General features: G+C 36.1%; 1 protein-coding gene across 3 annotated transcripts in view; it reads left to right on the plus strand.

Annotated features, from left to right (window-relative positions):
• Positions 1–23,724, plus strand: part of LRCH2 (leucine rich repeats and calponin homology domain containing 2) — a 94,679-nt gene that overhangs the window by 22,627 nt on the left and 48,328 nt on the right. For all 3 annotated transcript variants that reach the window (XM_067024018.1, XM_059049662.2, XM_067024017.1), the window contains exons 2-5: positions 10,696–10,840; positions 14,433–14,559; positions 18,270–18,375; positions 18,459–18,595. In XM_067024018.1, the coding sequence (XP_066880119.1) occupies positions 10,696–10,840; positions 14,433–14,559; positions 18,270–18,375; positions 18,459–18,595 (515 nt within the window). The remainder of the gene's footprint in view (positions 1–10,695; positions 10,841–14,432; positions 14,560–18,269; positions 18,376–18,458; positions 18,596–23,724) is intronic.

Raw genomic sequence — 23,724 nt, forward strand, 5'->3', positions numbered from 1 at the left:
TTGAAAAATTAATAAGGGTCCATTCTTTAAGGAGCCAAGAAAGCTATGTTTTGGCTCAGACTAAACAGTTCTGAAATGGTAAATTGGGAACAGCTGAGCGCTTTATAATGGTGTTCATTATTTTCTTAACTAAAAATTGGGACTTGAAGTAAGATATATGTTCTGTTTCTTTTTGCAAGAAGAAATCTAGGATATGAATGTAGTTACGAGATTTAGAATTTCTCTGACCCTGCCTTGTGGTTCCAGTGGAACAGAATATTTGAAATCTGGGACAGGAAGTCACAATAGTGTGTTGGAGGAGTGGAAAAGCACACATAGAACATGGACTTCGAAGTCATATCTGAGTTTGGAACCCCTCTGCTGTCAGTTATTACTAGTTTTTAAACATTAGTCATGCCATTCAATATGTCTTTGATTCATATGTATAATGAGGAATAGTGGCTACCTCATAAGGTTGTTATGAGGATTAGAAATGATTATGCAAAGCCTATAGCCTTCTGACCTAGCATATGTGGAGGGCGCGTGTGTGCGCGTGCACGCGCACACATGAGACAGTTGCTTCAGTTCCACTTAGGTTATTGTTGATGTGAATTTAAAGTTCTGACTTCAAATTATTTCTCTACTTAACTGTCATGTTTCTTTAAGCAGAAAATTCTCTATCTCTGTTAATGATGAGTGTTTTCTAAAACACACATCATTGTTAGAAGTTTTCCATAGGTGAAAATGTGACAGATTTTCAAACATAATCTGGCATTTTTTTGAAATAAGAGGGACTATAGCAGTCTATATTATTAATTATCACCCAGAGAAGACTCATGTATCTTAGTTCATTTTAACAATATGTGACAAAAGTCATACAGCCTTTTGAACACTGAGTAAAATAAAACTATAATTAGTGCAGTATAATAGTATACTTTCTGAAGGTCATTTTCTATATCTTGGCAGAAATGCTAGCCGGTGGGCCAAGAAATGCACTGGGTGACAGATGGACCCATCTGTGGCTCTTGTGGTTGCAGCTTGGGAGACAGCAAACAGATTTCCATTCCATCTGACTCCTCTCTTCCCTTCTCTAGCTTCTTTGACCTCTGAAGCTCAAGAGTGATACAGAACATAATTTAGATCAGATTATTTAAAATGATCTATTAACGTCTAACAGGCTCCCAGCAGTTTTACAAGGAGCGATTTGAAGGAGGCAGGAAACAGTACACAGCAGTCTGTCTACTGTTGAGTTATTGCCAATACTGCTTGATATGATTTTATAATAAAAACCAAGACAAAAGAAAAATAGTTCAGTGGTTATAAAGGCACTTATCCTCAAGGATACTAACAGATATCACCTTACTGTTTAAGAAAAACAAGTACAACTGTTTAATTAAAAATTTTTTTGCAGGCATTCTGTCATTAATTCTGATTTTTGAGAAATCTGTTTGTTTTCTGTGGCTGCTGTAACTAGTGACTACAAACTTGGTGGTTTGAAACAACAGAAATTTATTCTCTTATAGTTCTTGAGACCAGAAGTCCAAAATAAGTGTTTTGAAACTAAAATCAGGGTTTCAGCAGGACCGTAAATCCTCTGGAGGCTCTAGCAGAGAATCCATTCCTTGCCTCTTCCAGCTTCTGGTGACTGCTGGCATTCCTAAGCCACATCACTCCAATGTCTGCCTCCATCTTCACATGGCTTTTTCCTCAATGCGTCTGTCTCATTTCCCTCTGTCTTACTCCTATAAAGATACATGTGATGGCATTTAGGGCCCAGCTGGGTGATGCAGGATAATCTCCATTGCAGGATACTTAATTTTATCTGCAAAAATTTTTACCCTATAAGCCAACATTCACAGGTTCCAGGAATTAGGACCTGATACCTTTGAGGGCCACCATTCAGCTTACTGCAGGAAGATAAGGAGCAAATTTTAATTTCCTTTTCTGTGTGTGTGGGAAAGGTGAAACATCTTTATAATAGTCTTTTCCCAAGTTCTACTTGTCTCCTAAGAAGGCAGACTTTAAAGCTGTTGTGAAATTAATCTCCTCATAAGGAATAAATTAACAGTTTGTTTTCCATCTTTAGATGGAACCATATTAAATAAAATACCAATTTAGCATGTACTTCTTGAGTATGAATATGTTCTTTTTTAGTCATGTTATTCTAGTTGCCCCAGTGCACGTGTTCATTAAATGATTTTTAATGTTATAAAAACTTCCTTGTGGTTTAATTGTACATCACAAGATAAAAATTTTAATCAGAGTTTAAATTTTATCCATTATATCTATGTAAAAGTTAATTTTCACTTTTTTGAAGGAAAATATGAGATGCTGTTACTGTGAGATCAAGAAATTAAAATACAGTTTTGTGTTATTGCCTATCTTTGCCTCTATGGTTGTATTTTTCTTTTGGCACTCTTTTTCTGTTTACCTAATTCTTAGAAAAGATGTTTATACATATTTAAAATCTGGAAAAGCCTAGAACAAGATTTCCTTAATTAGAGGCTTGGTAATGGCTTCAGTTTTAATTTTAACTTTATTATGCTTTACTCAATTAAATTAGAGTAATAATTAACTGTAATTTTAAGTGGTATTTACTAAATAAATATATTAGCTCATTCGGAAAATAGTTTATGAATTTAATTAAATTCCCTAAGGGAACTAACCATATTATTATTTTTTTAAATTTTTTTATACAGTAGGTTCTTATTAGTTATCTATTTTATACACATCAGTGTATACATGTCAATCCCGATCTCCCAATTCATCACCCCACCCCACCCCACCCCCCACCACTTTCCCCCCTTGGTGTCCATACATTTGTTCTCTACATCTGTGTCTCTGTTTCTGGCTTGCAAACCAGTTCATCTGTACCATTTTCTAGGTTCCACAAATATGCGTTAATGTACGATAGTTGTTTTTCTCTTTCTGACTTACTTCGCTCTGTATGACACTCTCCAGATTCATCCACGTCTCTACAAAGGACCCAATTTCGTTCCTTTTTATGGCTGAGTAATAGTCCATTGTATATATGTACCACATCTTCTTTATCCATTTGTCTGTCGATGGGCATTTAGATTGCTTCCATGTCCTGGCTATTGTAAATAGTGCTGCAATGAGTATTGGGGTGCATGTATCTTTCTGAATTATGGTTTTCCCTGGGTATATGCCGAGTAGTGGGATTATAGGGTCATATGATAATTCTATTTTTAGTTTTTTAAGGAACCTCCATACTGTTCTCCATAGTGGCTGTATCAATTTACATTCCCACCAACAGTGCAAGAGGGTTCCCTTTTCTCCACACCCTCTCCAGCATTTGTTGTTTGTAGATTTTCTGATGATGCCCATTCTAACTGGTGTGAGGTGATATTTCATTGTAGTTTTGATTTGCATTTCTCTAATGATTAGTGATGTTGAGCAGCTTTTCATGTGCTTCTTGGCCATCTGTATGTCTTCTTTGGAGAAATGTCTATTTAGGTCTTCTGCCTACTTTTGGATTGGGTTGTTTGTTTTTTTAATACTGAGCTGCATGAGCTGTTTATATATTTTGGAGATTAATCCTTTGTCTGTCGATTCATTTGCAAATATTTTCTCCCATTCTGAGGGTTGTCTTTTCATCTGGTTTGTAGTTTCCTTTGCTGTGCAAAAGCTTTTAAGTTTCATTAGGTCCCATTTGTTTATTTTTGTTTTTATTTCCATTACTCTAGGAGGTGGATCAAAAAAGATCTTGCTGTGATTTATGTCAAAGAGTGTTCTTCCTATGTTTTCCTCTAAGAGATTGATAGTGTCTGGCCTTACATTTAGGTTTTTTATCTATTTTGAGTTTATTTTTGTGTATGGCATTAGGGAATGTTCTAATTTCATTTTTTAACATGTAGCTGTCCAGTTTTCCCAGCACCACTTATCGAAGAGACTGTCTTTTCTCCATTGTATATCCTTGCCTCCTTTGCCATAGATTAGTTGACCGTAGGTGTGTGGGTTTATCTCTGGGCTTTCTATCCTGTTCCATTGATCTATATTTCTTTTTTTGTGCCAGTACCATATTATCTTGATTACTATAGCTTTGTAGTGTAGTCTGAAGTCAGGGAGTCTGATTCCTTCAGCTCCGTTTTTTCCCCTCAAGACTGCTTTTGCTATTCGAGGTCTTTTGTGTCTCCATGCAGATTTTAAGATTTTTTGTTCTAGTTCTATAAAAAATGCTATTGGTAATTTGATAGGGATTGCATTGAATCTGTAGATTGCTTTGGGCAGTATAGTCATTTTCACAATATTGATTCTTCCAATCCAAGAACATAGTATATCTCTCCATTTGTTTGTATCATCTTTAATTTCTTTCATCAGTGTCTTATAATTTTCTGAGTACAGGTCTTTTACCTCCTTAGGTAGGTTTATTCCTAGGTATTTTATTCTTTTTGTTGCAATGGTAAATGGGAGTGTTTCCTTAATTTCTGTTTCAGATTTTTCATCATTAGTGTATAGGAATGCAAGAGATTTCTGTGCATTAATTTTGTATCCTGCAACTTTACCAAATTCATCGATTAGCTCTAGTAGTGTTCTGGGGACATCTTTAGGATTCTCTATGTATAATATCATGTCATCTGCAAACAGTGACAGTTTTACTTCTCTTACAAATTGTATTCCTTTTATTTCTTTTTTTTTCTCTGATTGCCTTGGCTAGGAGTTCCAAAACTATGTTGAATAATAGTGGTGAGAGTGGACATCTTTGTCTTGTTCCTGATCTTAGAGGAAATGCTTTCAGTTTTTCACCATTGAGAACGATGTTTGCTGTGGGTTTGTCATATATGGCCTTTATTATGTTGAGGTAGGTTCCCTCTATGCTTACTTTCTGAAGAGTTTTTTATCACAAATGGGTGTTGAATTTTGTCAAAAGCTTTTTCTACATCTATTGAGATGATCATATGGTTTTTATTCTTCAATTTGTTAATACGGTGTATCACGTTGATTGATTTGTGTATATTGAAGAATCCTTGCATCCCTGGGATAAATCCCACTTGATCATGGTGTATGATCCTTTTAATGTGTTGTTGGATTCTGTTTGCTAGTATTTTATTGAGGATTTTTGCATCTATATTCATGAATGATATTGGTCTATAATTCTTTTTTTGTAGTATCTTTGTCTGGTTTTGGTATCAGGGTGATGGTGGCCTCGTAAAATGAGTGTGGGAGTGTTCCTTCCTCTGAAGTTTTTAGGAAGAGTTTGAGAAGGATGGGTGTTAGCTCTTTTCTAAATGTTTGATAGAATTCACCTGTGATGCCATCTGGTCCTGGACTTTTGTTTGTTGGCAGATTTTTAATCACAGTTTCAATTTCATTACTTGTGATTGGTCTGTTCATATTTTCTATTTCTTCCTGGTTCAGTCTTGGAAGGCTATACCTTTCTAAGAAGTTGTCCATTTCTTCCAGATTGCCCATTTTATTGGCATAGAGTTGCTTGTAGTAGTCTCTTAGGATGCTTTGTATTTCTGTGTTGTCTGTTGTAACTTCTCCTTTTTCAGCTCTAATTTTATTGATTTGCATCCTCTCCCTCTTTTTCTTGATGAGTCTGGCTAATGGTTTATCAATTTTGTTTATCTTCTCAATGGACCAGCTTTTAGTTTTATTGATCTTTGCTATTGTTTTCTGTTTCTATTTCATTTATTTCTGCTCTGATCTTTATGATTTCTTTCCTTCTACTAACTTTGGGTTTTGTTTGTTTTTCTTCCTCTAGTTCCTTTAGTACATAAGGTTAGATTGTTTATTTGAGATTTTCTTGTTTCTTGAGGTAGAATTGTATTGCTATAAACTTCCCTTTTGGAACTGCTTTTGCTGCATCCCATAGGTTTTGGATCATCGTGTTTTCATTGTCATTTGTGTCTAGATATTTTTTGATTTCCTCTTTGATATTTTCAGTGATCTCTTGGTTATTTAGTAAACGTATTGTTTAGCCTCCATGTGTTTGTGTTTTTTAACGTTTTTCTCCCTGTAACTGATCTCTAATCTCATAACATTGTGGTCAGAAAAGATGCTTGATATGATTTCAATTTTCTTAAATTTACTGAGGCTTGATTTGTGACCCAAGATGTGATCTATCCTGGAGAATGTTCCGTGTGCACTTCAGAAGAAAGTGCAATCTGCTGTTTTTGGATGGAATGTCCTATAAATATTAATTAAATCTATCTGGTCTATTATGTCATTTAAAGCTTGTGTTTCCTTAGTAATTTTCTTTTTGGATGATCTGTCCTTTGGTGTAAGTGAGGTGTTAAAGTCCCCCACTATTGTTGTGTTACTGTCGATTTCCTCTTTTAGAGCTGTTAGCTGTTGCCTTATATATTGAGGTGCTCCTATGTTGGGTGCATATATATTTATAATTGTTATATCTTCTTCTTGGATTGATCCTTTGATTGTTATATAGCGTCCTTCCTTGTCTCTTGTAGCATTCTTTATTTGTAAGTCTATTTTATCTGATATGAGTATTGCTACTCCAGCTTTCTTTTGATTTCCATTTGCATGGAATATCATTTTCCATTCCCTCACTTTCAGTCAGTATGTATTCCTAGGTCTGAAGTGGGTCTCTTGTAGACAGCATATATGTGGGTCTTGTTTTTGTATCTGTTCAGCAAGCCTGTGTCTTTTGGTTGTAGCATTTAATCCATTCACGTTTAAGGTACTTATCGATATGTATATTCCTGTTACCATTTTCTTAATTGTTTTGGGTTTGTTTTTGTAGGTCCCTTTCTTCTCTTGTGTTTCCCACTTAGAGAAGTTCCTTTAGCATTTGTTGTAGAGCTGGTTTGGTGGTGTTGAATTCCCTTAGCTTTTGCTTATCTCTAAAGCTTTTGATTTCTCTATCGAATCTGAATGAGATCCTTGCCAGGTAGAGTAATCTTGGTTGTAGGTTCTTCCCTTTCATCACTTTAAGCATATCATGCCACTCCCTTCTGGCTTGTAGAGTTTCTGCTGAGAAATCAGCTGTTAAACCTTATGGGAGTTCCCTTGTATGTTATTTGTCATTTTTCCCTTGCTGCTTTCAATAATTTTTCTTTGTCTTTAATTTTTGCCAATTTGATTACTATGTGTCTTGGCATGTTTCTCCTTGGGTTTCTCCTGTATGGTTCTCTCTGCACTTCCTGGAATTGGGTGACTATTTCCTTTCCCATGTTAGGAAAGTTGTCAACTATAATCTCTTCAAATATTTTGTTGGGTCCTTTCTCTCTCTCTTCTCCTTCTGGGATCCCTGTAGTGCAAATGTTGCTGTGTTTAATGTTGTACCAGAGGTCTCTTAGGTTGTCTTCAGTTCTTTTCATTCTTTTTTCTTTATTCTGTTCCACAGCAGTGAATTCCACCATTGTGTCTTCTAGGTCAGTTATCCGTTCTTCTGCCTCAGTTATTCTGCTATTGATTCCTTCTAGTGTATTTTTCATTTCAGTTATTTTATTGTTCCTCTCTGTTTGTTTGTTCTTTAATTCTTGTAGGTCTTTGTTAAACATTTCTTGCATCTTCTCAATCTTTGCCTTCATTCTTTTTCCAAGGTCCTGGGTCATCTTCACTATCGTTATTCTGAATTCTTTTTCTGGAAGGTTGCCTATCTCCACTTCATTTAGTTGTTTTTCTGGGTTTTTATCTTGTTCCTTCATCTGGTACATAGCCCTCTGCCTTTTCATCTTGTCTGTCTTTCTGTGAATGTGGTTTTTGTTCCACAGGCTTCAGGATTGTAGCTATGTTGTAATTTAACTAAATAATCTTGTTTTGGGAGGGGAAAGAACATGAAGCATCATACAATAATATATAAATTATTAAAATAATATCCTGATATTATTTAAATTATTAATACTGATATGTTGGCTTTTTCTCTGATTACTTCTTTGAACACTCTCTTAATTGTGGTGGTTCTTGTGTTTTCTCTTGACTATTATTTTCAGTCTTCTCTGCTTGTTGTTTTTTTTCTGCTCAACTTGTACATCTTGGTTTTCTGGATGGCCCAGTCTTGAACTTTCTTTCTGACTCAATACTCTGATTTTAGGTGATGTCTTCCACTTCTATGATTTTAGAGTACTAACCATATTCCCACAACTTTCTGTTTAATATATCCATCCCAGACCTCATGTCTGAGATCCAGAATGATCTGATTAACTGTCCACTTCACAGTCCCCTGTGGGATATTTTTCAGTTATCTCAGTTTGTACAAATATAAAATTGAACCCTTGATTCTAACTTCTGTTTCAAAAAACAACAGAAAACCCTACCAGCCAAAACAAGAACAAAAATCCTGTTCCACTTCTCACTCTTCTATTAAGTAGCATCATTTAGTTGCCTAGGCCAGAATTCTGGGTGCCATCCTCGATTACTACCTCTTATTTATCCCACATAAACAATCACTTGCCCAATACTTGGAAGTACTAATATCAAATATGTTTCAAATTCTACTTTTAAAAATCCCTATTCTTGCAATCTCAATGCAAGCTACCATCATCTGTTTCTAGGACCAGTGTATTATTTATGAGTACTTACTAGATATACAGATTAACAAACTGGGCATAATTTTGTTTTTAGTATTTCAAATTAACTGTAATCAGTAATTTTCAACTTGCAACTCCCAGGATTCTTTTTTTTGGTTGTGTTTGGTCTTCATTGCTGCACATGGGCTTTCTCTCATTGCGGTGAGTGGGTGCTACTCTTTGTTGCAGTGTGCGGGCTTATTGTGGTGGCTTCTCTTATTGTGGAGCATGGGCTCTAAGTGCGCGGGCTTCAGTGGTTGTGGCTTGCAGGCTCAGTAGTTGTCGCACACAGGCTTAGTTGCTCCACAGCATGTGGGATCTTCCTGGACCAGGGCTCGAACCTGTGTCCCCTGCATTGGCAGGCGGATTCTTAACCACTGCACCACCAGGGAAGCCCAACTCCCAGGAGTCTGAAGTTATAAGATTAAGAAGTAAAAGTGAAATGTAGAAGAAACATTCTAAACTAAAAAAAAAAAAAAAAGACTTAATTTTTCCCCCTAAATAGAACTGCACGATGCTTGCCTGCTCAGAGGAGGTGAGCCAGGAAAATGAAAGTTCAGAATTTGGTTTCTAATAATTCTGTCTATCCTTTTATTTAGTTATTCAGAATCTTATGGTGGGAGGAAGAAGAATCCAAATTTATCTTTATATTATAAAATCATAACTAAAGTTTTCTTTAGCCAATTATGAAATTTTGCATTAGGTGTGTGTGTATACACACATACATTAAAACATATTAAAACATGTATATTAATATTCTGAATAGGGAATTTATTATACTGCTAAATATGTAGGTCTCATCTCTCAGAGTGAGGAAGTTGAGTGTTGGTAGGAAGCTGTTCTTATGAGGGCATACCAGATGCTAAGTGAGGTACATGGGCTAAAATACACTGTAGATGTTCTTCTTGACAGAGGTGAATGATAGTCTTATGTTTTTAACCAAATATGTATATGAAGTTGTGTAAGCAAAGTATATTCCTACTGTAAGATAGCTAATTTGATAGTTGTTCTGGCAGTGGTTCTCAACAGGGGTAGGAGGGTTTGTACTCCAGGGGACATTTTTTGGCTTTCATGACTAGAGGGTGTTACTAGCATCTAGTAGGTAGTTGTCAGGGATGCTGCTAAATATCCTACCATGCCCAGGATAGCCTCATACAACAAATAGTTATACAGCCCAAAAGGTCAATAGTACTTTGGCTGATAAACTTTTTTAGGGTATTTTTTTCAACCTGCCACATGATATCCTAAATATTTTTCAAAATTTCATTTAACAAATAAACTGTCAATAGAGGTATAATTGTTATAATTCCATGATTTTATTTTTATGAAAACTTAAATGAATAGAAGTATATTTGTGTGTACCTGGAATAATTTAGGAGAGGAAGGAATCAAGGGCGAACAAGTTTCTGGTTTGAGCAGCTCGTGAGGAGGATGTTGGTGACATTACCTAAGATGAGAGAAACGATATGTGGAAGAAGATCTTCAGTTCCGATTTTACATTTGGAGAGTTTGAGGTGCCTGAGAGATATCCAGAGGAAGTCCTAAAGATTAGAACATAGGTGTTCAAACATATATTTAATTTGAAATTTGTCAGTATATGAATACTAACCCCGGTTTTGGATAAAATCACCTAATAGAGTATATATCTTAAGGAAAGAGTACCTTATGTCACAGCCCTTAGGAACACTAACATTCACAGTATGGGTAGAGAAGAATCTAGCAAGAGACTAAGTAGCCAGGGAGATAATAGGAAATGATCCAGAAATGTAGTCTTCCAAGCCAAGGAAAGAGAAATATTTCCAGATGGTTGACTGGTGGTTGATAATGGAGGCTGTTGGTGACCTTGGTGAGCATGAGAATGAATAGAAAGCAAATTACAGTGGGTTGAGAAGTCCATGGTAAGTAAGACAGTTATGTTGTAGATTTATGTAAGTTTGGCTATAAAGGAGGCAGAGGTGGATGGAGGCTGATGTGGGATCAGGGGAGGTTTTTTTCGTGTTTTTAAATATCAGAGAGAATTCCTCACTGATACTTTAAAAGATAATGTTTAAAAATAGTGAAGTATATAAAGTACGGTTTGTTAATGAACAGACTTTCCATGAGGTCAGTATTTAAAATAGTTGCTTGGATTCTAAGTGATTCAGCAAGTGTGAAAATAGTTCTGTTAATTCCATAAATACAGGTGTATGTTTGACACTCAAACATTACTTTTATTTTTCAGATCTTTCAAGAAATCGTTTTACAGAAATTCCTTCTGATGTCTGGTTATTTGCACCTCTTGAAACGTTAAATTTATATCATAATTGCATCAAAACCATTCCTGAAGCCATTAAAAACCTACAGATGTTAACATACCTTAATATTAGGTAAGGAAACAATTTTGGGGGGGTAGATTTTGTTTTTTATTACAGTTCTGATTCTTTTTAGTTGAAAAGGAATATATTTGGTTTGGCTATGTAACCTATATCTCAGGAGTATCTTATCTGTATTTTTTATATATCCACATTATAGGCTTTTGGTCTTGTTCTTGACAGCAGTGCTCCTCAAACTTTACTGTGCACAGGAATCAGATGAAGATTCTGATTCCATAGGTCTGCAGTGGGACCAGCATTTCTAACAACTCCCTGGTAATACCCATGCCTGCTGGTCCTTAGATCACTTTGAGTAGCAAGGCTTTAGATCAGAAATATTTTACTGAAATCATAGCACCACAACACAGATTTATTTATATGCATCCTCAGTTAAAGTGGAACATTATAAAGAAACAGTTCTTGATTTATATTTTTCATTCTCATGACTTCTTGTTGCTACTTCAAGGATGGATAGATTGGCATGGGAGTATTGGAAGGTTAGGAAGTAGGTAATTGATGTTAATAATAAGTGCTTACTGTGTGCCAAGCAGTGTTACAAATACTTTACCCATATTACCTCATCTTAACTTCACAACAGCATTTTGAGATACGTGGTTATTATCCCTGCACTGCAGATGAGGAAACTGAAGCACAGAGAGAGGTTAACTATTTGCCCAAAATTATATATATTGCAAGTGGTAGAGCCAAGATTCAAATCAAAGCAGCAGTATGGCTATAGAACTCTCATTCTTAGCTATTACCCTATGTTTATAATAGAGTGAATATTGAATAAGTATAAGAAAAAATTGCCCTATCAAATGAGTGACATTGAATGGAAATTGGTATATTGTGACTTAACTTTAGAATCTTTTTCTTATTTTTCTTTTATGTTTCTAGTTATAAGGAATAATTTCTTCCCCCCTCCTTAACAAAGTTACTTGTCTAAATTCTCATATAGGGAAATAGTAAATATAATTAATATACATAAATAATAGCATTTCTTTCTCTCTGTGATATATTATTTATGTCTCCCCCAGTGGTGTAACCTGTCAGTACATACTATAACTGAATATAATACTTTAACTGAAACCATTTTACACCTTAAAATGTGTGAGAGGAATTTCCTTTCATAGAGGTTGGTCATTTGGATTGTTCCTTTCTCTAATTGGGTACATAATCTCCTTGGCCTCGCTTGGGAAAGGTTTGAGGAAAGTGAGGTATTTTTAAGTTTTTTGTCTTTGTTTTATTTTGTTCTTTTATGGAAAAAGTGATTTGTCAAAATTGAATTGCATTTCTATGTTAACATGTATGGTATATCAGAATAGTTCTGCTAAAACTTTCTGCGATTCTTTCCCGTTTTGATCTCTAAAAGTTGACTCCTGGTTTTTGTTTACAGTCGGAGAAATTTTTGAACACACTGTATTAAAATAACATTTGTTCTAGTGACTGACTTCCTTTGACTCTCTCTAAAACATGTGGCAAAAAAGTGAAGATTGATGACTTATTAGCTATGTATAAAGAAATGGAAAGCTGACTGCTAACTTGGTAAACCTGCTTCTTAAGGGAAGAAAAGAAGCCTATTTTTTTTTTTTTTGTGGTACGCGGGCCTCTCACTGTTGTGGCCTCTCCCGTTGTGGAGCACAGGCTCCGGACGCACAGGCTCAGTGGCCATGGCTCACGGGCCCAGCTGCTCCGCAGCCTGTAGGATCTTCCCGGATCGGGGCACGAACCCATGTCCCCTGCATCGGCAGGCGGACTTTCAACCACTGCGCCACCAGGGAAACCCAAGAAGCCAATTTTTAAACTTTGTTGTCTGAGGGAGATTAGAATGATTTTGTATGTGCCATTCTTTTTCCTGTTTAGTTTTTATTTTGGTGAAAAGATCTTGAGAAACTTGTAAGATAATTTTTTAGCTCTTTCTTTCTTCCTGGGTTCTACTCTCCTTTTCAGTGGAATCCTCAGGAAGATCCTTGTGTGCTCTAAGACCACTTTCCCAAGGATCCTACTTGATCCTTAAAGTTCAAGGGTTGTGACAAGCACCTGGTATATTTGACATTCCACCAGTCTGGCTAGGATTGCTGGTCTTGGGGCATTATCCTTTTTTATTAAAGTCTGTGGCATGTGATTAAAGCTAGTCTAGTGTTTCTGGACGCCCTCTGTAGGCATAAAATGAGGTGAAAGGTCTTGAAGTTCCCCCAGTGGGGTAACATTGGGCTTTTGTTGCTCTGCATGTTAACAAAATGCTAGGTACAAGTCTATAAATATCACTTTGAAAAGCAGGAAAAATAATAGCAAATTGCTAATGAATGGTTGGTAGTATGTAAATATAATGATGCACTTTATATATTTTGGTAGTAGGATTATTGTCTTAGTCCATTCTCATGGTGCTGTCACAGAATACCATAGACTAGGTGGCTTATAAACAACAGAAATTTATTTTTCACAGTTCTGGGGGCTGGGAAGTTCAAGTTCAAAGTGCCAGCAGATTCGTGTCTGGAGAAGACTTGCTTCCTGGTTCATATAGATGGCTGGCTTCTAGCTGAGTCCTCACATGGCGTAAAGAGCAAGGGAGCTCTCTGAGATCTCTTTCTAAGGCCACTGATCCACCTCCCTAAGGCCCCACCTCCAAATACCATCACATTGGGGATTAGGTTTCAACATTACAGTTTTGAATGGGGAGGACACAAACAATTAGTCTACAGCAGGGATTGTTTGGGTCAGTCTGCATTGGCATGTAAATTTGACCAAAATTAGTTTGAGGGTAAGGGACCCGGAGCCAAATTGCCTGGATTTGAATCCTGACTCTCCCACTTACCAGCTCTGTGACTTTTAGCCGTTTACTTAATCTCTTTCAGACTTTTTCTTCAGCTGTAAAATGGGCATCATGATAGTGTCTATCTTCCTAAAGTAGGTTGTTTTGAGGGTTAGTCAAGTTAATTCATGTGAGGTGCTCTGAACATGGCCTGCCGCATAGTAAGCACTCAATAAATGTTAGTTGTCCTTATATTTAAATGTATGCACAGAGACAGGAATGTTGTATCAACTTTGAGCTGAGATAAAGGTGCTAGTAGACTGTTCTACCATAAACCCAAAACAAAAGCGAATGGGTTAGGGTTACTACATGTTTTTAAAGATATAATTCTATTAATTCTTTCATAAATTTGAACACAGCACATGCAAATTTATCCTTGGAGCATTTCCCTAGAGGTGTAGAGGTATTGAATATAGTGAAATTATGCCAGAGAGCAAGGTTCTAGCAATTTCTAGCTCAGAAGAATGATTCTAGGTTTTGAGGGCTTGTGTGTAGGACAATATCATAGGTAACAGCACAGGCTTTGCAGTCTGTTGTGCCTGGGCAAGTCACTTAAGCAATTTTAACCTTTATTTTTACTTGTATAATGGAGATAATAGTCTTGTGGGGTTACTATGAGGATTAAGTGAAATAGTGCATGTAAAGGTTTTAGCCTGTTACAAAGTAAGCACTCATTAAATGATAGTTACTATTTAGTGAAAATTTATTTACTTTTGAGGTGATTTGTTCTTTTTCAACATAACATGTCAAGTTTCAGACATATTTCTCATAATGAGACTTTCTTATTCTTTTCAGTCGAAATCTTTTATCAACATTGCCAAAATACCTATTTGATCTTCCCCTTAAAGTTTTGGTCCTCAGTAATAATAAACTGGTATCCATTCCAGAAGAAATCGGGAAGTTAAAAGATTTAATGGAATTGGTGAGTAAAATAGTTGCATCAATTGTATATAATATGCATAATACATACCTTTATATTTCCAAAGATTGATTCCTTTATGGAATTTCACTGTAATTAAAAAAAAAATAACTTGGTATATGCCTAAGTTCACTTTAGTGAAATTTTGAGATAACCATTGCTTATGTCTGATTTTAGCTCACAGCTACAATAAAAGCCTGGTTGTTCCTCAGTCCTAGTGAGGTTAGAAGGCTTGATTACAAGTCTTAAATGCTTTCAAACAAATAGGCATTTGTCTATCCATCTTGTGGACAGTAAAGGTCGTAGACCAGGAAGAGATAAGGTGGGTTTTTTTTAAGGTTTTACAGGGCTTCTATGAAAGCATCAGAGAGAGGAGAGTACAATGCCTACAAACAGTAGAATTAATAAAATGACCTTCCTCTCCTATATCCTTGTGTGATTTTATGACACCAAGATAAATGGAAACAAGATAAATGGAAAGAGGCCATTTATATAATTGATTATAGAAATTGATATAATTGATTATAGAAATATAGGAATAATTTAAAGTAATTACTTTGAATGTACCATTGTAGGTATTAAAGGACATTGAACTTTGAGAGAAACATAATCAAATCTTCAAAGCACTGAGCTGTTTTCACATTTTTCTGTTACTTCTACCTCATACAATATACCATGCTGTTTATTTTCTGTTTTATCTTGAGTAATGCTTTCCCAATACATAGATTCTTTTAAAAAGTGTTCATAAATATGACTTTTTAATGTGTGGAGGGCCAAAAGTTTTCTTGAGGAATTTATGTACAGTTTTATAATGGGAAGTTAATGTGCAAATACAATGTAAGGAACAGAAATTTCAGGAATGTTTTTTTTTAAAATTCATTAGCGAATACATACATGCGCAATTGTAATGCAAAGAAACTTCCTTGAACTTAGTCTTGTTATGTTGTAGAACCACAGAATTTTAATATCGTAAGAGATCTTATAAGTGATCAGATATAACCACTTCCTAACGCAGGAATCCCTGACACATCTAGTTGTATATGTTCAGTGGTGGACAAATATTTGTGTGTGTGTATCTGAGGCAGCCCTAATTCTCTTTTGCAGAACTTTGTTATCTTTCTTATTTTGAATTAAGATACATGCCCCTATCACTTTTATCCATTGGTCCTGGGACTACCATGTGAAGAAGTATAGATAATGACAACTTTTCTTCCCTTTGGATATTTGTAATCTGTTTTATGTCTGCTCTCCATTTTACCAAACTCTAAGACCTGTTTTTCTGTAGCTTAAACATCTTTATTTTATTCCTTTTCATATTTTCTATATTTCTATTCTTTATTACTTTTTATTTTTAGCTATGTCTATACTGAAAATGCTCCCTTTCATTAAGGTCTCTTTTAATGTTACATTCACAAATGAACAGAAGATGCCAGATGTGATCTAACAAATTCATATTACAAGGGACCCATTACTTTCTTTGCCCTGCACACTGTTAACGTTTTTAAAGATTTAATATATATATTGTACTTTAAGATTCTGTGGCTCTGTAATTTCTTTTTCATTCAGTTTTTGGCCCTATGTTCTAATTTGTATTACATGAGATAGTTTTTGGATAAATGAAATTTCAAAAATAGTTAGGATTTTTAGATTTAGTGTAGTATTTTTATTTAAATAGAATGTGAAAAAATATTAACCATTATTTTAGTAGGCACTATAAAATTATTGTGCTTTAAACTCTCAAAATTAGTAATGGTGGGTAGGTTGCATTAGGCTGGCTAATTGACAATTTTAAATCACACAATGAATTTGTGGGTATTACCTGTCATTGGAATGTTTTCCCAGGACACTATTCCATAAGAGTGTGGTAGCCAGCTATAGTGAAGTTCTGTCATTAGATCTAGGAAATACTCTCAGGCCTTCAATCCCCAGCACAGTATTTTGTAGAGTACCCATTGGTGAGTGGGTCAGTATCCTGTGCCTGGGTTTATTTCTTCTGGGAAGTGGCAGCTACCTATGATTTTTTTGTATGGAAATCCTCAGTATTAGGCACCTTCAGGAGGAAGCCATAGTATTTGCTTTAATGGACATTTTCCCAAAATTTTATTATCCATCATTTGGACAATAGCCTATCTTCAACACAACAGCTAAGGTGATCCTGTCAAAACATAAGTCAGATCCTGTCATACCTCTGTTTAAAAGTTTCTGGTACCTGCCCATGCCTCTGAGTAAAAGCCGAAGTCTTACCCCTCCCTCCATCCTAGCCTTCCCCTTGCCCACTTCCCTCTAGCTACATGGGATTCCTTACTGTTCTTAGTACATGTCACGCATGCTTTGCCTAAGAACCTTTACACTTATTGTTCCTTCTGTCTGGAATATTCCTTTCTTATGTATTGGCATGGCTCATACTCTCACCTCTGATAATATTGCTCAAATTATCAGCTTCTTCATGAAACAATCTAAATTGTTAATATCCCTCCCCACTATTACTAGTTACTGCCATTTTCCTTTACCCTGCTCTGTTTTTTTCTTCCATAGCACTTATCACCTTCTAGCATATTGTATAATCTACTCCCCTTGTTAGAATGCAAGTTCCATAAGGAGCTATGAAGGCAGGAACTTTTGTTTGTTTTATTCATTGATGTGTCCCCAGCACCCACAACAGTGCCTAACAAATAGTTTGTATTTGATAAATATTTGTTGTTGAATGAAGATGCCTTAGATATAGTTTGAAAGAAGTATGTAGGATACATTTTTAAATCATCTGTGGGTTAGATGATTAGATATTATTTAATATTCTTTATCTTCTTTTGAATTTACCCTCCTGCCTTTTTTACTTTTGATAAAACAATATATGTATGTGCCACTCTTCTCCCTCCAAGCTAATGTCAGTTCCAGAAAGTTGGAAATTGGGGGCAGTTGCAGTACAACACGAATTTCATTTGCAGTGTGTCTGGAATGACTGCTGCCTGAGATCTTGTTGCAGATTTTTCTTCCCTTTTTTTTTTGATGTGATAGTAAGAAAGGGGAGGGAGAGGGACCACAGGTAAATAACTTAAGCTGTGCCTTTATCCTCTTATAATGGAAAGGTGGTATTGTTTACCTTTAAATTGGGGTTTGCATTTTAACTTAACCCTGAGACATTTCTGATTAGATCTCCTAGAATGCCTTTTGGTTATGACGTGAGCCACAAAATTTTGAGCTTGTAATCCTTCATGTTTTGTATCCCTTTGAGAAATAGGTTTAGTTAAATCGATTCTGACCATGGTCTTTGGTTCTTCAGCTCACATCTGTAAATCCTTGACTTTCTCAGCTTCTGCCCAACCAAGTATCTCAAAACAACTACTATAATTGACAAATTATCACAATGATTGATAGTTGTCTTTCATTTTTACCTATGAATGAAGAGCACCTGGATCATCCTTACTTCTGTTTTTAGTTGGTAAGAGTGGTCTTTAGTTGAGATTTTCAAAAGGCTGACTTATGTAGTACTAAGTTGTAACCTTACATTTTTGCACAGAAAAATTTATGTTAACTGTGCTGGGTTGATTTCACGATGTAATGTAAATGGAAATCTGCCTGATAATCAATGTTTAGAGAAATGACATTAGAGGTGACTTTTACTAGCTATTAGCTATGTGCTTTAATTTAAAAGTTGAAGTACATCTCTATTTCTCTGTTAGTGGGTTATAATTTTATTTTCTTGTTTTCCTTAGGATATTAGCTGCAATGAGATTCAGGTTCTTCCCCAACAAATGGGAAAATTACAATCACTTAGAGAGCTAAATATAAGAAGAAATAATCTTCATGTATTGCCAGATGGTAAGATGCTCACTGTTCTTACTCACGTGAATAAGAGAGTACCTATGTAGAATTTAATTTAATTATTTTTTATTCCTGAACAGAATTAGGAGATCTTCCCTTAGTCAAGCTGGATTTCTCTTGTAATAAAGTGACCGAAATTCCAGTTTGTTACAGGAAGCTGCATCATTTACAAGTAATAATTTTGGATAACAATCCATTGCAAGTACCACCAGCGCAGGTTTGTAATTTTAAAAAATGATACTTGTTTCTTCTATTTTTATTAAGAATTATATCTGTTACTGGTAAATCAAAAAGCATCAGAATTAAGAGTCAATTTGTTTTTGAGGTATTGTCTCAAAGAGTTTTTCTGAGAAGTGACTTTTTCACTTTGGCAGGAGGTTTAGCGTACTTTCTAGAGAATAGGATTTGGATCACCCAGATATCAACTTTCTGCTTGTGAACTGATAATTCTGGTTGTCTATGTTATTTTAAAAGGATAGACTATGGAGTCTCTACCTCTGTCCTACTCAGGTATATATCTACTTGAGATTTGTTGTGTGATTGATTGGAATACATTTTTAGCACTGATAGGTGGAATCATAACAGAAAGAAAAATATACAAGTGGAAAAGTTTTAATTCATACTTTTAGTTTGAGAATTAAATCCACGTGGAATCCACTAAAATGATAGCATAGGAATACACTAAGCTGTAAACCCACGAGGACAAACATTGAGACAGAAGAGGACAGCAGGGGAGAGATGGCAACAAAATTTTGGAAAATGGAAAATAAGTGAAATAGTGGTAACTAGGATCTCTACTTACACTGCACAAGAGTATCTGGCTGAGGAGGCACATGGTAGTGAAATGCCAGCCTGCACTCTATTTCTAAGCTATGTGCCCTGGCACTGGGTTTGTATACATCCAGAAGACAGGTTGCCTTTTTCTTCCTACAAAGGTGCATTCCACTCATTGCAAAGGAGGTGCCTGTTTAGGCTGGCTGGGGTCCTGGTAGCTGCCCTAGCAGGATGGGGAAAGCTGAAACTGTGTCTGCTGTGGGAGAAGGCAACAAGAAGCAAGTTGATTTTACTGTGTTAAACCTGGGAATGGCTTGAGTGTTTCTTTCGTGATTATTGAAGGCATCATGTAACTGCAAATATAGGTATGAAAGACTGAAAACATGAAGGTCTGTAGAATATCTAAGGCTTTGATATCTAGTAAACTTTCTGAATGATTGGAGTGTTGTATAACATGTGATGTCTAATACCATAGCCACTTGCTATTGAGTACTTGAAATATGGCTAGTGTGACTAAGGAACCAAATTTTCAATTTAATTTCATTTTGATTAATTGAAATTTAAATAGGTTTACATGACTAGTGGTTAACATATTTGATACTACAGGTCTAAGTTTACACTCTGATTCTTGTCCTTAGCTCCACAACTACATGACTTCCACTCCCTTGCCTTAGCAGAAGCCTAGGGTTTACTCTGAGGAGTAGGTGGATTCTCTAAGATTCTCCTTCTCAGCTCAGCAGCCAAATGAGTATCATTACTTGCCTCAATATAAGCCTGGAGTTTACTCTTTAGAGCAGCACTGTCTATTAGAACTTTCTGTGATGATGGAAATGTTCTAAACCTGCAGTGTGGTAGCCACAAGTGGCTAATGAGCACTTGAAAGTACATAGTGTGACTGAAGAATTGCATTTTTAGTTTTATTTAGATTAAATTTAAATTTAAACAGCCACATGTAGCTAGTGACTACTGTATTGGACAGCACAGCTATAGAGAGACTCAGCCAGAGTCAGGGGCTCCAGGTACAGCTGTGGGTAAGGGTGAGACCCCATACTGGAAACAGTGAATGCTTACATACTGAATGCTGGGACTCTCCAGTAGATGTCTCTTGCTTGGCTCCCAGAATACTTGCAGCCTCTCTTAATATATCTCAGGCAGAGTTGGTGGATTTCTCTCTTGGTAAACTGACTGAACTAGGAGAAAAGACCTATAGATATACTGATCGTTGGCAGGCCCCTGAAGAAGTGTGCAGTCACTGTCTGAAATCTAGACAGTGAGGCTCACCATTGATAAACGTCTCCCTCATACATAGAGCTTCCATTTGACTTCTTATTGTTTCACTTTTGAAAATGAACAGACAGCAATGGATCACTAGATATTGCAGAAATAATTTCTAACATGAAAGACAGACCAAAGACACTGAAAGGCTTCCATTGAAACAAAATGGGTCACTTTCATAGCGGTGGTAATCAGAATGACTTCTCGGCAGCAGCATGGGAAGCTAGAAGATGTTAGAATGATGCCTTCAAAGACTGAGGAAATACCTCCAACTTTATAAAGTCAAACTGTCAGTTAAATGTAAGATAGAAAAAAGTTTCAAACATGAAAGATCTCAGAAATTTTAGCTCTCTTGCACCCTTTACTAGGAAGCTAGCAGAGGGTATTCTATATCAAATTGAGGGAGTAAATTAAGAAAGAATTCATGTCCAAGATAAACAGGTATGCATAGACCTAGAGAGCAGCAAGTCAGTTTGGAATAGGGGGGTTGTCTCCAAAAAGAAAATAGAAAAAGAAGAAAGAAATTGATAGCTGACTTGATGTGTTTGTCAATATGAAGCGATGTTTTACAGTTCTGTCAGAGTCAGGAATGAATTAGTAATAGGCATACAGAAAATTATGCAAAGAAAAAAAGTGGGACAAATAGTCATTTTAGGAAAAACAAAAACTTACAGGAGAAAGGAAGTGTAATCTAACTAACCTATGTACTTCATCTGTGAATATTTTCTTGGTCATAATATTGTATGTACTGGATTTTGAGTTAATGAAAAATTGTGACATAGTTATAATAATAGCAAAGATTTATATGACACTTACCGTGCTCCAGGCACTGTTGAAAATGCTTTACATGCATTAATTCATTTCTTATAGCAACCCTATAAAACAGATACTGTCATTATACCTCATTTTATATAGGAGGAAACAGAGGCATAGATGTTTAGTGACTTGTCCAAGGTCACATGGCTAGCATATGGTGGAGCCTGGTTTCAGACCAAGGTAGTCTGACTCCAGAATCCATGCTCTATCCACTATGTTATGCTTCTGAAGAGGGAGGAAATATGTTTATATGAGTTGGTAGGGATTGGGGATGGGAGGAAGGTGGTTGGATGATATGTGATAGTAGTGGTGATCTCGTGGAGACAGCAGTGAGTGATGGCTTGAAGTGAGATCTCCAGGAATTGAACCTGGGTAGCCTGGGTGAAAACCAGGAATCCTAGCCACTAGACCACCAGGAGCTAGAGGCTAGAAACAAAGTTTCCCTGGCTCTTGCCATGTTTGAAAGCAAGAATGTTTCAAGGAGGCAAAAACTGTAAAAACAGGTACAAAATTTAGAGATACAGCACAAGTGGGAGAGCACACAGAGAAACTGTTAAGACAGAAGCAAGGCTGAGATACACACCTGGAGAGAAAGGGTGTGGGCGTCCTCCCTAATGAGCAGGAGCGCACCAGAGGTGATTCAAATCACTTATATAGGGCAGTTCTTCCGGGTTTCCTCTGGCCAATCATCTCGCTTTGCCTGGCTCTGAGTCCATATTTGGTTTAACTCAGGGTCCTCTCCTGTGTGCGCATGCCTCTTTCAGCCAGATGGATTCCAGGATTTCTGGGAAGTTGACCAAACATATTATGGTCTGGCGCCCCCTCCCTTCTCTGACCTCTGAGGAACCTTTCTGCGCATGTGTAGTTGGGGAGGTCTCCTTGACCTCAAGAATGAGAATTACGTGGTCTATTTATCTTTCATCCAAGCAGGACTCAGCTCCTCCTTGCTCCTGCCATTATCTTTATCTTGGAGTATCTGTACACAGGGGACAGGTTCCAGCTACTCAGCCAGGGGCTCATCTATCTCATGTCTCAGTGGTAGTGGTAACATAAGGAATCTAAGTCCTCATCTTCCTTAGTAAGACCTCAATAAATAAAATATATAATTGAAAAATAAAAAAATAGCATTAGACCCATGTTATTTATAAATATGAAGGTGAAAAGCAGAAACCAACTGAAAGAGTTGAATGTGGGGACTGGGTCTTAGAGATTGAAAGGGGTGGAATGGGGGATTAAGTTTTTGTTATCAGTTTTGTAATTCACTTTGATATTTAAAACTATGTCCATGAATTATTATATAAATTAAATTTACAAAAGAAAGTAATTTGCCATCATTTAATTTGGAAATAGATAATTTTAAAAAATAGTTTGGACAGATAATAGGATACATTTTAATTGGTAATGTATTTATATTCTAATAGCTCATATATTTAAAATTTTCCTTTTAAATGAAGTTTTTCAGTGGTCAGGTCAGATCTGGTATCTATTAGGTTTATCCTTTCTATGTGGAATGATGATTACATTTTAATGTACTTTTCTTACTGTTTTCTTTGTTCATTGTTTTTGTGTGTTGCTAGGTTATATGTGCCCATACAACAAAACATTTTTTATTCTAATTTTTTTTTTTTTTGTGGTACGCGGGCCTCTCACTGTTGTGGCCTCTCCCATTGCGGGGCACAGGCTCCGGACGCGCAGGCTCAGCGGCCACGGCTCACGGGCCCAGCCGCTCCGCGGCATGTGGGATCTTCCCGGACCGGGGCACGAACCCGTATCCCCTGCATCGGCAGGCGGATTCTCAACCACTGCGCCACCAGGGAAGCCCTATTCTAATTTTTGAGAAATATTTATTCGATAACACTTATGGTGACTGTAGTTAACCTTTGTAAAGCTGACTTACTGTTTCCCGACTGTGCATTGTCTATCTTTTTTATATAGAAATTTTCTTTCACGTAGTATTTTTCCCTTCGTTATTCCTTTTCTTTATCACCAATGAAAATAACTTTTCAGGATATTATTTTAGTTGAATTGACCATTTAAAGCTTTCTTTTATTCTAACTGGCCTACCATCACACCTTTCAACAAATTCATTTTTCCTATATTTACATTCTTTTGATTAGCTTTCTTCCAGTGTTTAGCCCAAAAGACTTAGTGATTCTGATGAGATTACTTTAAAGAATTACATGGATTATTATTGTTTTCTGTTCTCACCACTACACTGAATATATTTCTTTTCATTTTTTTTGAATAAAGGCAACTTTCATGAATTATAAATTTTATATTGTTTAGTGGTTTGTACATTGTGCTTTTCACAAAAATAGCCAATGAAATACAGAAAAATTAACTTATTTTTTCTAATAAGAACAGAGACCACAATAGAATTTTAGTTGGTATCAGTGTTGTCACATTTTTTTCACCTAGTGTCAGAAGTACAAATTATTTAAATATGCAGAGTATATCTCATGACTGTTATATCTCTGAATA

The sequence above is a fragment of the Kogia breviceps genome, chromosome X, assembly GCF_026419965.1.
Source record: "Kogia breviceps isolate mKogBre1 chromosome X, mKogBre1 haplotype 1, whole genome shotgun sequence".
Taxonomy (NCBI): domain Eukaryota; kingdom Metazoa; phylum Chordata; class Mammalia; order Artiodactyla; family Physeteridae; genus Kogia; species Kogia breviceps.